A 12,314-nucleotide genomic window follows, 5' to 3' on the forward strand; every position below is an offset into this window, starting at 1 on the left:
CCCTGTCGCTCTCCGGCGAGTCCTCTTCCTGCCCTGCCCTGCCCTGCATTCTTTCTTTCTCCACCAGGGGAATCCAGTTCACCCCCAGTGCTGCTTCTGCTGCTGCTTCTGCATCATCTTGCCCTGTTAAAAAGACACAGTGCCCTTGTTCTTTCGCAGTTGCAACTAGCATCTCCTCCTCTACTTGTACTCACTTCACACCTCAGCTCAGCTCAGCTCATCTCCTGTCATCTCAGCTCAAAGAGAAAGAGCTGAAGGTGTAAGCTGATCACCAGGAAGCAGAGGCTTTTTTTCAGATTACAGTTATCTGAAACAACCAACTTCAGAATCAATCAGCAAAGGTAGAGGGAGTTTCTTGTTTCTTTTGTGTACTACTACATGACTATATCCATATCTCCTTTTTCTTCTACTTCTTTTTCTTTTGTTTGGTTGTGAGTGTTGTTGCTGTGTGTTTCAACAAGTCAACTGGATAGATAGATTCATAGATATGATAGTTTTTATCTGAGGTTGGAGGTTTCCCCTCTCATCCACCACACACATTTTGGCACCCCAATCCTGAATTTACTGTTCAATTCTCTTCTTTTTATTCTTCCTCTGTTGATTGATCATCCATGCATGCATACTGGTATATAGTACTAGTGCTCAAGTGCTCATCCTTCCTGATGGTGAATCTCTTTTGAGAAAAGAAAAGAAAAAGATCTCTCTCATCTTGGCTTTTTTTCCTGTTGATCTGAGCACTGCTCTTCTCCAGGTTGTTTCATTCTGCAGGTCTACAGCTTTTGTCATCAAAGTGGTAGGGTTTGTACTTTGTAGTAGCTTGCAGTGATGGCCCTTCTCTGCTTTTTCATTCTCTGTTTGTTCTTGTTGCTCTTATTCTGTTTCATTCTACTTTTCTTTAAACAAATCCATCCTTAGAGTTCAGTTTTCCCTTAAAATTTTTCCAAACCTACAAATTTTGTTCTCTGTGAATTCTTTTTTTGCATGATTCTTGCAGAATCTGAAATGATCATTGGCTTTGCAGGTAGAAACAAGACAGAGTTTCTGTGCTTCTGTGATTAATTAGGGTTGTTAATGCCATGAACCAGTTCGTCCCTGATTGGAACACCACCAGCATGGGCGACGGCTTTGCGCCATTAGGGTTCGTGCGATTCTTGGATCGAAGCTTGAGATCTTTCCATGGATTGGAGGCGATCAGATGAGTGATTCTTGTGGTGTTCGTGTTGTTCTTGTTGCAGCGAAGACGACGGGCTCGTCGAGCTGCTCTGGTGCAATGGCCATGTCGTCATGCAGAGCCAGGCGCCGCGGAAGCCGCCGAGGCCGGAGAGGACGACGGCGGCGGCGGCGGCGATGGCGGAGGACGAGTCGGCGTCGTGGTTTCAGTACCCGGTCGACGACGTGCTCGAGAAGGACCTGTTCACCGAGCTGTTCGGCGAAATGACAGCGGCCGGCGGCGGCGGCGGCGACGTCCGCAGGGCAGCGTGCAAGGAGGAGCGCGGCGCGGTAGCCGCGTTCCAGAGCAGGATGATGCCGCCGCCGTGGCCGGCAAGGGGGAAGGCGGAGTTCGGGGACGTCGACGACGTGTGCGGCGTCTCGGAGGTCGTCATGGCGGCGAAGATGGACGGGGAGGCGAAGGTCGCCGCGGCGGAGGCGATTGGCGAGTCGTCGATGCTGACGATCGGGTCGAGCATCTGCGGGAGCAACCACGTCCAGACGCCGCCGGCTGGCGCCGCGCCGCCGCCGGTGGGGAACGGGAAGGCCGCCGCCGCCAGAAGGGCGCACGACACGGCGACGGTGGCGTCGTCGTCGATGAGGTCGAGGTCCTGCACCGCCAAGGCCGAGCCGCGCGACGTCGCAGCCGCCGCCGGCGGCGGCAAGCGGAAGCAGCGCGGCGCCGCCGCCATGGAGTCCGGGAGCCCCAGCGAGGACGTGGAGTTCGAGTCCGCCGCCGCGACGTGCTCGCCGGCGCAGAAGACGACGACGGCGAAGCGGCGGCGCGCCGCCGAGGTGCACAACCTCTCCGAGAGGGTACGTGTCACACACGCTCACATTTTGTTCTTCTTGCTTTGACTTTTCTCTATTTATTTATTATTATTATTATTATTATTATTATTATTATTATTATTATTACTACTACTACTACTATTACTATTATTATTATTATTACTAATAGAAAATGTTAAATTGATTGTGATGCAGAGGAGAAGAGATAGGATCAATGAGAAGATGAAAGCATTACAGGAGCTCATACCTCACTGCAACAAAGTAAACTACTCTAAATTTAATCTGCAAGCGCCATTACATAATTACAACTAGCAACATTGCTATACACCTCATTAAAATTTAAATCGAATTTTATTTGAAAATGGTGACCTCATTCTTGTTTCATATTTTCAGACGGACAAAGCATCGATGCTGGATGAGGCGATCGAGTATCTCAAGTCATTGCAGCTCCAGCTACAGGTTTGTACTGGCCCTGTTAGTTTCCTCTGAAATTAGAGGATAAAGTTTTGGATTAAAATGGCACGCTTTTCAAACTGCTAAACGGTGCATTTCGTACGAAAACTTTCTATATAAAAGTTGTATTAAAATATCAGATTAATCCATTTTTCAAGTTTGTAATAATTAAAACTTAATTAATCACACGTTATTACCACCTCGTTTTGCGTAAAACACTTAATCTTCATCTAATCTATATAATTTCATACAAATTGATCGGTGGATGCAACTCAATACTGAAATGATTAATGATAGTTCGACGACTAATATATATAAATATGACGTGGATGGTGATTCAGATGATGTGGATGGGCGGCGGAATGGCGCCGCCGGCGGTGATGTTCCCGGCGGCCGGGGTGCACCAGTACATGCAGCGGATGGGCGCCGTGGGGATGGGCCCACCACACATGGCGTCCCTGCCGAGGATGCCGCCGTTCATGGCGCCGCCGCCTGCCGCCGTGCAGAGCTCGCCGGTGGTCAGCATGGCCGACCCCTACGCCCGCTGCCTCGCCGTCGACCATCTCCAGCCACCGTCTCCGATGGTAAGTAAGCACGTGCCTGAACAGTCACCATGCATCGATAAGTAATTCAGTAGCGGCCATGAAGTATATCCGGACACACATTTAAAGTAAAGTATTAAACGTAATCTAGTAACAAAACAAATTACATATTTCACTTGTAAACTGCGAGACGAATCTATTAAGACTAATTAATCCGTCATTAGCAAATGTTCACTGTAGCACCACATTGTCAAATCATAACGTAATTAGGATTAAAAGATTCATCTCATAATTTACACGCAATCTGTGTTTTTTTTGTCTATATTTAATACTCAATGCATGTATCTAAATATTCGATGTGATATGATGAAAAGTTTTTGCCTGAAACTAAACAAGCCGTATTTTCAGTTTGCTGAGAGATTTTTTTTTTTTTTTGTCAGCAGCATTACCTGCAAGGGATGAGCTTCTACCAGCTCGCCGCAGCCAAGAACCTTCAGCAGCAGCAGAACACGGCGGAGCCGCCGCCGCCGCCACCGCCACCGGCCGGCAGCCTACCGCCAGCGGCAACCGCGCAGCCACTGACTCCTGACGACATTCTGCACAAAAAATACGGTGTGTAAGTACTATCTACTCCACATTTCAGTGTCAGTGTACATGAAACAAAAATGAGAATCGGTGACCAACTACTAGTCTACTGGTAGTACGAGGATCGTACTACAAAGAATGCTTCAAGGCCTGAAATTTGCGACCCAAATACCCGAAATTTCCGGGTTCCAATCCTCGTACAAGTACTACATATATCCCAAAATATAACAACTTTTAACTATGAATCTAGCCAAATGTATGTTTAGATTCGTAGTCAAAAGTAACTGTATTTTAGGATGGAGGTATTATGAAATTTCGGAACGAAATACCTGAGAATTCGGGGTATTGATCCTCCAGTAGTACTATATGTTGGAAAAGAAAAATCAGACAGAATAATATATGCATTTTTTGGCTTGAAATTTTATTTGAAATTGCCCTGTAAAATGAGCCAGAAAAGTCTAAGGAATTTAAAGATGAATAAAATCTGAGGGTGTGAACACAGGTTTGCTTTCAGCAAAGACAATGTGATCTGGTTAGCTCAAGAACCCGTCATTGTCATGCACTGTAGGCTAGAGTTTACTTTGCTGATTTCACTCGGCTACATGCACTGCATCCATCGGTGTCATATTCACGGACTAGTTGATCATTTATCTCTTGTAGATCCGTGGATAGCTGCATCACAGAAGCTCTGAATTTCTCTGTTCTTAAATGCAACTGTTTGTTCATCTCTGACTTGACTTATCACTCATATATCTGTCTCTTTTTTGTCCCTGAAATATTGCAGACAACTGTAGTAAGTCTGAGAGCAAGGGTGGCACCAGTTGATTGCCGTTAATCTGAAGATATGTATATAAGGCTCTGATGCAATTGAGTTGAGAGGCTGGATCATGATGGCTACCTAATCATTAAGGGGAATTTAAGATCATCCCTTTTACTGACGTCTAAATTCGGTAGGCAGTGTAGATCGATCAGCGGTTAAGAGTTAACAAGTCGTGAATTCTTTTTTGCTATGTATGTAGTACTATTTTTTCCCCTTTGGGGAGACATTGGTTATGTATCAGTTGTTGATGTACCTGTTCAAATTTATGCCAACCAGAGCAAATTGTATTATCATCCGCCTCAACTGTGTCATGTCATGTTAATTTAACTGCATCTACCAAAGTACAAAGTCTTAATTAACCAAAATGATCGAGTAAAACCATATCAATTTCATAGAAGTGCTTCAGAGTTCTTCCAAAAACTGAATGGCATAAATTCTAAAGCATTGCTGATAGTAGCAGAGTATTGGCCATTGGATGGATGCAAAATAGTCCTTTATCCCTTTAAAATCTGCTGCATTTATCAGCATGTATAAATGTGTGCAGTCTTATCTGTTAAAGCTTTACTACCCATTGGTAAAAGTTGGATGGTGATGATGTTTACAGAAATAAAAAGCTATCTATAATTTTGCCTTACCGAATCTGTTTTTAGTTCATCTGGACAAATAATTTATCTGTGCAATAAGCAGATAAGACAGAGAAGTCTAGTACCTTGTGTACTATACATTCTGATTCTTCTTCTTTTCCATTCTTTGGTCAAGTATCATGCATCTCCTCAAGTTTCCAGTCTTCATACAAAGAAGTGAAACCCTTTTGCACATTCCTGAAAAGAGAGAGAGTGAGGCCTAGAAAATCAGTTTAAAGATAAACCTGAGCAACTGTAAAACAGGTTGGTAATTGGTGCCCTATCATGTCATCTCCAATTTCCAGGAAGAGAGGAAAAAGAGGACTTTGCCAATCATTGATGTGATTTCATCACCATCCATGAATGTCTGCCACATCTGTGGGTACTACTACTATGTATAGGATACCAAATATGCTCTGCCTTCAAATGCCATGGGGCACTCCTGTCTGCAGATGAGTGACAGAAGTGGTGACCTGAGTTGAATCCATGCATGCATCATGCATGTACTTTGCAGTTATGCACCATGTTTGCCTCACTGCCTGCATATCATTCATTTCATGATGGACTGAAGAGTGAAGATGCTTTCATTTCTTAACAGTGTCACAGTGTAATGTCAGTAACATGTCGTGTCGAACCCAAAGCTCTCTAGCTTCTTGATTATAGCTGTGTGATATAAAAGCTTAAAGTGATAGAGAAAATATCAAAATTCAGATAGTGCACTTGTTTTTCCAAGAAGTTTTAGAAAAAAAAAACAACACGTTTTTTTAGCGTAAAAGCAAATCAAACACTATTGCTTTCAGATTGAAAATGGTGGAGGGGGATCTTGTGGAACTGGCAATTTGTTGGGTGGGGGTAGCCTGATCTATCTGTCCTCAATTCCTCCTCACTTGTAGGTAGGGGACAGCAGAGAGGCCCCCTGCCTTTCTTTAGGGCTGCAACTTTGGAAGTGTGCTTTGGATCATTATCTCCTACAGTTGCCCACCCCCAATCTATTCTGAGCTGACACACAACTTTTTCAGATTTGGTCTTAATCTGATTTTGCTCACCCCAGATCTGGGACTATTCACCTATCATTGCATCCCTTGGAGCACACAGTGCTGGGATGATCTGGCATGAGCTTTCGTGCAGATAAATAGCCTCTTTTTCCTACTATATTTTTCCTTCCATGAATGGTTACAGTGTTAGACAGTGCCAGGAAATCATTGATCTTGGCTCATGGCAAATCATTGCCTTACCAAGAGCTCCCTGTGACCCTATTCCTGCATAATCAGGTTATCAATAAAGTTTGATGTTATTTTGTGTGACACAGGCCATGAACCCAACCTGACACTGCTAAATGATACATTTTTCCCCTGATGAACAACATGATCTAACATTCTCTTGCTGAACACACTGTGATCCGCTGCATCTTGATGCGGTTAACACGTCGTGAGGTGGCCTAGCCCTTAGCTTCTGTCTTACAGGTCAGCATCTTGGGTGCAGTGGAATTCGGATCTTGGATGGCACTGAACAATCAGTCCATCAAGAAGAAAATAAAAAAGCAGCAGTAACAGCGAAGGGAAGGATACATGCATCTCTCAGAGTGCAGGAATCGCATCAACCTTCCCTGTCATTTTTGGTTCTTTAGCACACCAGCCTATAGGACCACACCATCCTACACATACTTGGATCACGAATCAAGTCATAACAAAGCGATATTCAACTTCTCCTCTCTTTCTGAACATCTGTGCAATGCACCGCTCGCGCCTCGGATTTATGACAGCTATACACATTACTATCCTAATTCCTAATCCTAAGTGACATGCATTGCACTATAACTATTCTTCCATCCAACTGAAAAGATAACCTCACAAAGTTGTTTTCTAACTCCAAAGCCAAGAAAAATGAGGATAAGGATTATCTAGGATTCTAGGTAGGAACAGCATACTTCGTTTTTTTGTTTTATGTGTGTAACCGTGGCTCAGATTGCACGCTATCCATCTTGTTATATTACAAGGAGTGGGTCAAACATAGAGATATGGACATATCAGCATATGGCAGCGACAGAAACCGATCAGTAACTACTAGCAACAACACAAGTTACAATACTGCATTTCAGAAGATGGAAGCTAATGCAGAAGCTAACCTCTGTAGTTTCAGATTTTCTTTTTCAGTGCAATGCATGCATCAGATTTGCAGTTCAGATGAAAGCAACACACCAAACAATCAGGCAATCAGCACAGGAGCATCCATTTCTGCTCCAATACTCCTGCCATCATCGTCATCATGCTGAGTAATTGAAACCAATAATTATGTTGTGTGATGTGATTTTACTCTGCTGGTGATTACTGAAACTAAATTATTAATTCAGAAAGTAATGGAGTACCTAGCAGCAAGAACTTGTAGGGGTCGTCGATTCCGGTGAGGCCAACAAGCCGTGCAGGGAAGGGGAGAGCTGAGCTGCTGAAGGCGAGGTTCCCGTACCACATCCGACCTGACTCCCATCGCCGCCGCCGCCGCCGCCGCAGCCACCGCCGGCGGCGGTGGGGGTCGCCGGAGAAGGGCGTGGGCGCCGCTGGTCGCCGGAGAGTGGGTTGGGGGGAAGAAAGCCGACGCTCCTCCGGCGTGGGTCGTTGAGTCGTTTACCGGTGCACCGCCCGACGACCTCGCCGGCGACGAGCTCCGCGCCTCCGCCTCCGCGACGTGGCTGCCGGCGACGAGAAGCCAGGTGAAAAAGAAAAGTCAGTGATAAGTGGGCCGATTTTCTCATTGGGCCTACGCAGAATCCTTATGTCGGCCCATTAAAATTGGGCTTACGAAGTGGTGTGCCTTTACTATGCAAAATGTCCTGCTTTTCTCCTGCGATTTTACAAGGACCCCGATTGGTGAAATTCAAGCAAAACGATGGGGAAAAAACTTGAAAGTCAGTCATCTTGTCAGAACATGTATGATGAAGATTATTTGCATGCCAAACACTAATCTCTCGTTTTGAAATGTGGGTTCTCTTGTAAAAAATATATGAGATTTTGGTTGGATGAGATACGTTATAGTACTACGAATTTGTACATCCAACCAAAATCTCTTATATTTTATATCAAAGTGAGTAGTACACGCCAAATGAATCTGAGCTACTGGTGTCAGATGGCCTGATTTGTGAAATGGGCCTTGTCAGTCCATGATGTCTCCTTCTACTGGTTTGAAACGCAGCCCAACTTACAAAATTCACTAGAAATTCGTTAAAATTAATATCTAAACATGTGTGGACTGTGAAGAAAGAAGAGGCCCATCACAAAGCCATACAAGCATAGCCCAGCTTCAACTGACTGAAACAAAAAGGAGAAACTGAACCTGTTGTCGAAACGACAACCACATACGTCGAAAGACGTGGTTACTCAACAGTGATTGGAAAAAAAGTAAAGTGTATTAATTTGAGAATTTTTTACTTGGATCCCCCTATTACAGGTCTTACTACTAGGGCTTTGGTTATGCAGGGGAATTTACATGGTTGCCTTTATGAAAGGGACATTTACATGGGTACATAGCGTAATTGCGGTCCATGGGCCCTTAGCGGGCCGACAGGTTATTGTCGACCCAATTAACCCTTGGGCTTGATGGGCCAGGATAGCTTCTTCAGCCCTCCTGGGGCCGAACCTACTACGGCGAAGTCGTCCCCCTTCGACGTACGCTCTTCGCCTTGCGCCTTTCGCCCAGGAGGCCTCTAGTTTGGCTGCGATTCCCTGCCTCTCGCCATCCTTGCTCCATAGTCTTCAACATGGGGAGGGTTCGCCTTGACTAACCCTGACGTCTCGGACTTGAATCCTCATCGGTCGCATGCTTTCAGCAGGTTTGGTCGAAGGGTCTCATGCCATATCGCTAACAGAACCTAAGCATAAAAATCTGCAAAAGAGAATGTTGATTATTACACAATCATACATCCAATCTATCCAAAATCTGTAGCACTGCATGCTTAAGATGGAGAGATCAGATGCTTAGCCTCACCCTAATGATTGACTTCTCCAGCAATAATGGCCAACAAGACTAAAAAGTTCTCTCTTTTTTTCTGACAAAAATAGTGGGGGCTTCTGTTTCATGAGCACCCACAGTGCAATAGTGCAGGCCAGGCCACACTCACTGGGCTGGGTTGTGCCAAGATAGCTGGACAGTAACACTGACACCCGCTGCCAGGTGGGCCCTGCACCTCCCCACACTGTTACTAGCAAAGCCAGCTCATCCTATTGGCAAAGATCCATCACCTGTCAGTGAAACAGTGAGAGCTAACCATTGCTGGCCGGCCATGGACACTTTCTCCGTTGAAATTTCTGCAGCTCATGTTCAGAGCAGGTCGACACCCTGAGGGCCCGTTTAGTTCCCAAAAACATCACATCGAATCTTTTGACACATACATGAAGCATTAAATATAGATAAAAAAACTAATTGCGCAGTTATGTGGGAAATCGCGAGACGAATCTTTTAAGCCTAATTAGTCCGTGATTAGCCATAAATGCTACAGTAACCCACATGTGCTAATGACGGCTTAATTAGTCTCAAAAGATTCGTCTCGCGGTTTCCAGGCGAGTTCTGAAATTAGTTTTTTCATTCGTGTCCGAAAACCCCTTCCGACATCCGGTCAAACGTTCGATGTGACACACAAAAATTTCCTTTTCCCTAACTAAACACACCCTGAGGAAGATGGAAGGGAAGAGTAGGAAATGGGTTTATACGGACGAAAACCGCTTGGTTTTTTCTCGAGAACCAAAGTTTTCGGGACAGCTCGCGATCACAATAAATCGGTCAACTTTCGCCGTGTTTAGTTCAAAGTTTTTCTTCAAATTTTCAACTTTTCCGTCACATCAAAACCTTCCTACACACACAAACTTTCAACTTTTTCATCACATCGTTCCAATTTCAACCAAATTTCCAATTTTAGTGTGAACTAAATACAACCTTTAAAGAATTCAAACTCAACACCGGCAATCAAATGGTTTCAAATATTTTTTGTGAAAACCATGAAACTGCATAAGCTTTCTTCGACGTTTTGTGAACCCTGACACGAATCTTGATGGATATGGAGCCATATGGGCTGTGTTCAGTTCAGCGCAAAGTTTGGATTTTGGTTGAAATTGTAAATAATGTGACTGAAAAGTTGTGTGTGTATGACAGGTTAATGTGATGAAAAGGGACTGAAGTTTGTATTCAAACTTTGAATCTAAACATAGATATGATTGTTGTGGCATTGAGATTTGTGGCTTGAGATGACCATTGATTTGTTCACGACGTAGTAATTGATGGGGTATCTCATTCTTTCTCTTCCGATTTTTGATGGAGTACAAGAGATTAAATGCTACAGTACATCAGGAGGGAAATGAAGAGGCAAGGTAGTACACGATCTCGATTTTATTGTACGGTGTGGTCGCAAGCGCACTCGTGCTGCTGTGCGCCCAACCAAGCACGTTGTGCATCTGATGAGAAGAAATTAAAGACCTTGAATTGGGACATGAGGAAAAAAAAATCCAGTCTCTTTGCCAAGCCAATCCTCCTATCTGGCAATTGTCAGTTTTCTGTTCTGTATATTTACCTAACGGATGATGAATTGCTCGGGATAGCTTTCCAAACTTATACTAAGCATTATGACTTTTTTTTTATAAAAGCTTTCTAATATATAACTTATGGGATAATTTTTGTTTTGTGCCCTGATAATTACTATAAACCCGATTTCATCAACCATCCATTGTCCATCTTACCACTACTCCATCTCAAAATAAATCGATTGTGAAGATACGTAAAACAAGCTGAATCATTAGCATATGATTAATTAAGTAGTAGTTATTCTAAAGATTAATATATTTTTAAAAACAAATTTTCTATATAATTATTTAAAAAAACACATATCGTCTAACAATTCAAGATATATACGTGCGGAGAACGAGAAAAATCTTCTCTCTTTGCCCTTGGCTTAAACACAGCCACAAGCAGAATTATAGCTAAAAATTATTTTTTAATCGAGGGAGTAGACACCAATTCGAAGAACCAGTCAGCCGTGCAAATAATTTTGGCTCTGTTAAGATCCCACCTTAAAATTTTACATGCTGCATAAAGTATTAAATATAGCATTGAAAAAACTAATTGCATAGATCGCGACTAATTTGCGAGATGAATCTTTTAAGTATTATTGCTCTATGATCTGATAATGTGGTGCTACAGTAAATATTTGTTAATGATAGATTAATTATGCTTGATAAATTCGTCTCGCGGTTTACTGACGGATCCTGTAATTAGTTCTTTTTATTAGTGCCCGAACACTCTGTACGACACCTTATATAATATTCGATGTGACACGCAGAAACTTTTCACTCCTGATCTAACACCCCCTTTGTCACATGTGTTTAGTTCACGTCAAAACTGGAAGTGTTTTGTTAAAATTGGAACGATGTGACGAAAAAGTTAGAAATTTATGTGTGTAGGAAAGTTTTGATGTGATGGAAAAATTGAAAATTGGAAGAAAAAGTTTGTCGCCGAAACTCGGCCGAAGAAGAAGAAACTCCATGCCCATGAGTTGACAGGTGAAAAAGGATATGCGTATATATACTGTTTGCCAGATCGACCGATGCACAGTGCGTGCCTGCATGTCGTCTCCGGTCAGACCAACCATGTGGTTTTGCATTGCTTCTTCCCCAATCCGCTCACAAATTCTATCTAGCCAGCCAGCTTGTACTACCACTCACGTTGAAGTTGAAACTCGCCGGTCTCGACTTGTGAACACAAAAAAACAACTCAAACGAACTGGAGTAGAGTAGGAGTAACATGCATTACACGCACATGTTATCACAGATTGCTGTTCTTAATTTGTTCTTAGTTTGTGTTGCTGTATTCTTCTTGCCATTGAGACATTGACTGAAACTGAAACTATACTGATCATTGGAGGATGAAAGGATGATGCGTTGTTGCAGTAAAGGCTCCAACCAACAGCTTTAATCAAATGATCAATGAACCGATCGATTGGAGAGAGAGGGAGAGAGAGAGAGGAGGGGCCAGGGCAAATGCACATGCGTAGCTACCAGCAGCAGCATATCCAGCAATGAGGCCGGGGCGTGAATGTGATGGTGGTGGTCAATGAGTGACCATTTGGATTCTGGACCACTTACCCTAGCTTGTTGTGGTTGTAGCTGTAGATCATCCAACCATGGCCACCCCCACCACCACCATCACGACGAAGACGACGACGACGACGACCGGTCGTCTCATCTTCCTCGCCTCCGGCCAAACTTATTACTTCATCTATTTCACAATAAAAGTCATTCTAGCATTTCTCAC

General features: G+C 43.6%; 1 protein-coding gene and 1 long non-coding RNA gene across 5 annotated transcripts; one reads left to right on the plus strand and one right to left on the minus strand.

The window, feature by feature from the left end:
• LOC127757971 (transcription factor PHYTOCHROME INTERACTING FACTOR-LIKE 13-like) lies at positions 1 to 4,691 on the plus strand. Of its 4 annotated transcripts, none has more exons than XM_052283567.1 (8): positions 1 to 341; positions 1,022 to 1,138; positions 1,236 to 2,025; positions 2,197 to 2,262; positions 2,395 to 2,460; positions 2,796 to 3,038; positions 3,437 to 3,612; positions 4,366 to 4,691. In XM_052283567.1, exons 2-8 carry the CDS (start codon positions 1,077 to 1,079, stop codon positions 4,373 to 4,375), a joined length of 1,413 nt encoding a protein of 470 aa, XP_052139527.1. In that variant the 5' UTR covers positions 1 to 341; positions 1,022 to 1,076; the 3' UTR covers positions 4,376 to 4,691. The 4 variants fall into 4 exon arrangements, with proteins under 4 accessions (XP_052139527.1, XP_052139526.1, XP_052139524.1 ...); XM_052283566.1 differs by having other exon boundaries at positions 3,440 to 3,608; XM_052283564.1 differs by having other exon boundaries at positions 2 to 341; positions 3,437 to 3,608.
• Positions 4,153 to 7,518, minus strand: LOC127757972 (uncharacterized). Its single transcript, XR_008013566.1, has 4 exons — positions 7,390 to 7,518; positions 7,150 to 7,292; positions 5,111 to 5,222; positions 4,153 to 4,351 (listed from the first exon to the last, which is right to left on the minus strand). It is a non-coding gene; the product is annotated as an uncharacterized LOC127757972 (long non-coding RNA).
• Between the last annotated feature and the right edge of the window lie 4,796 nt (positions 7,519 to 12,314).

Source organism: Oryza glaberrima, chromosome 12 (genome assembly GCF_000147395.1).
Source record: "Oryza glaberrima chromosome 12, OglaRS2, whole genome shotgun sequence".
Lineage (NCBI taxonomy): Eukaryota > Viridiplantae > Streptophyta > Magnoliopsida > Poales > Poaceae > Oryza > Oryza glaberrima.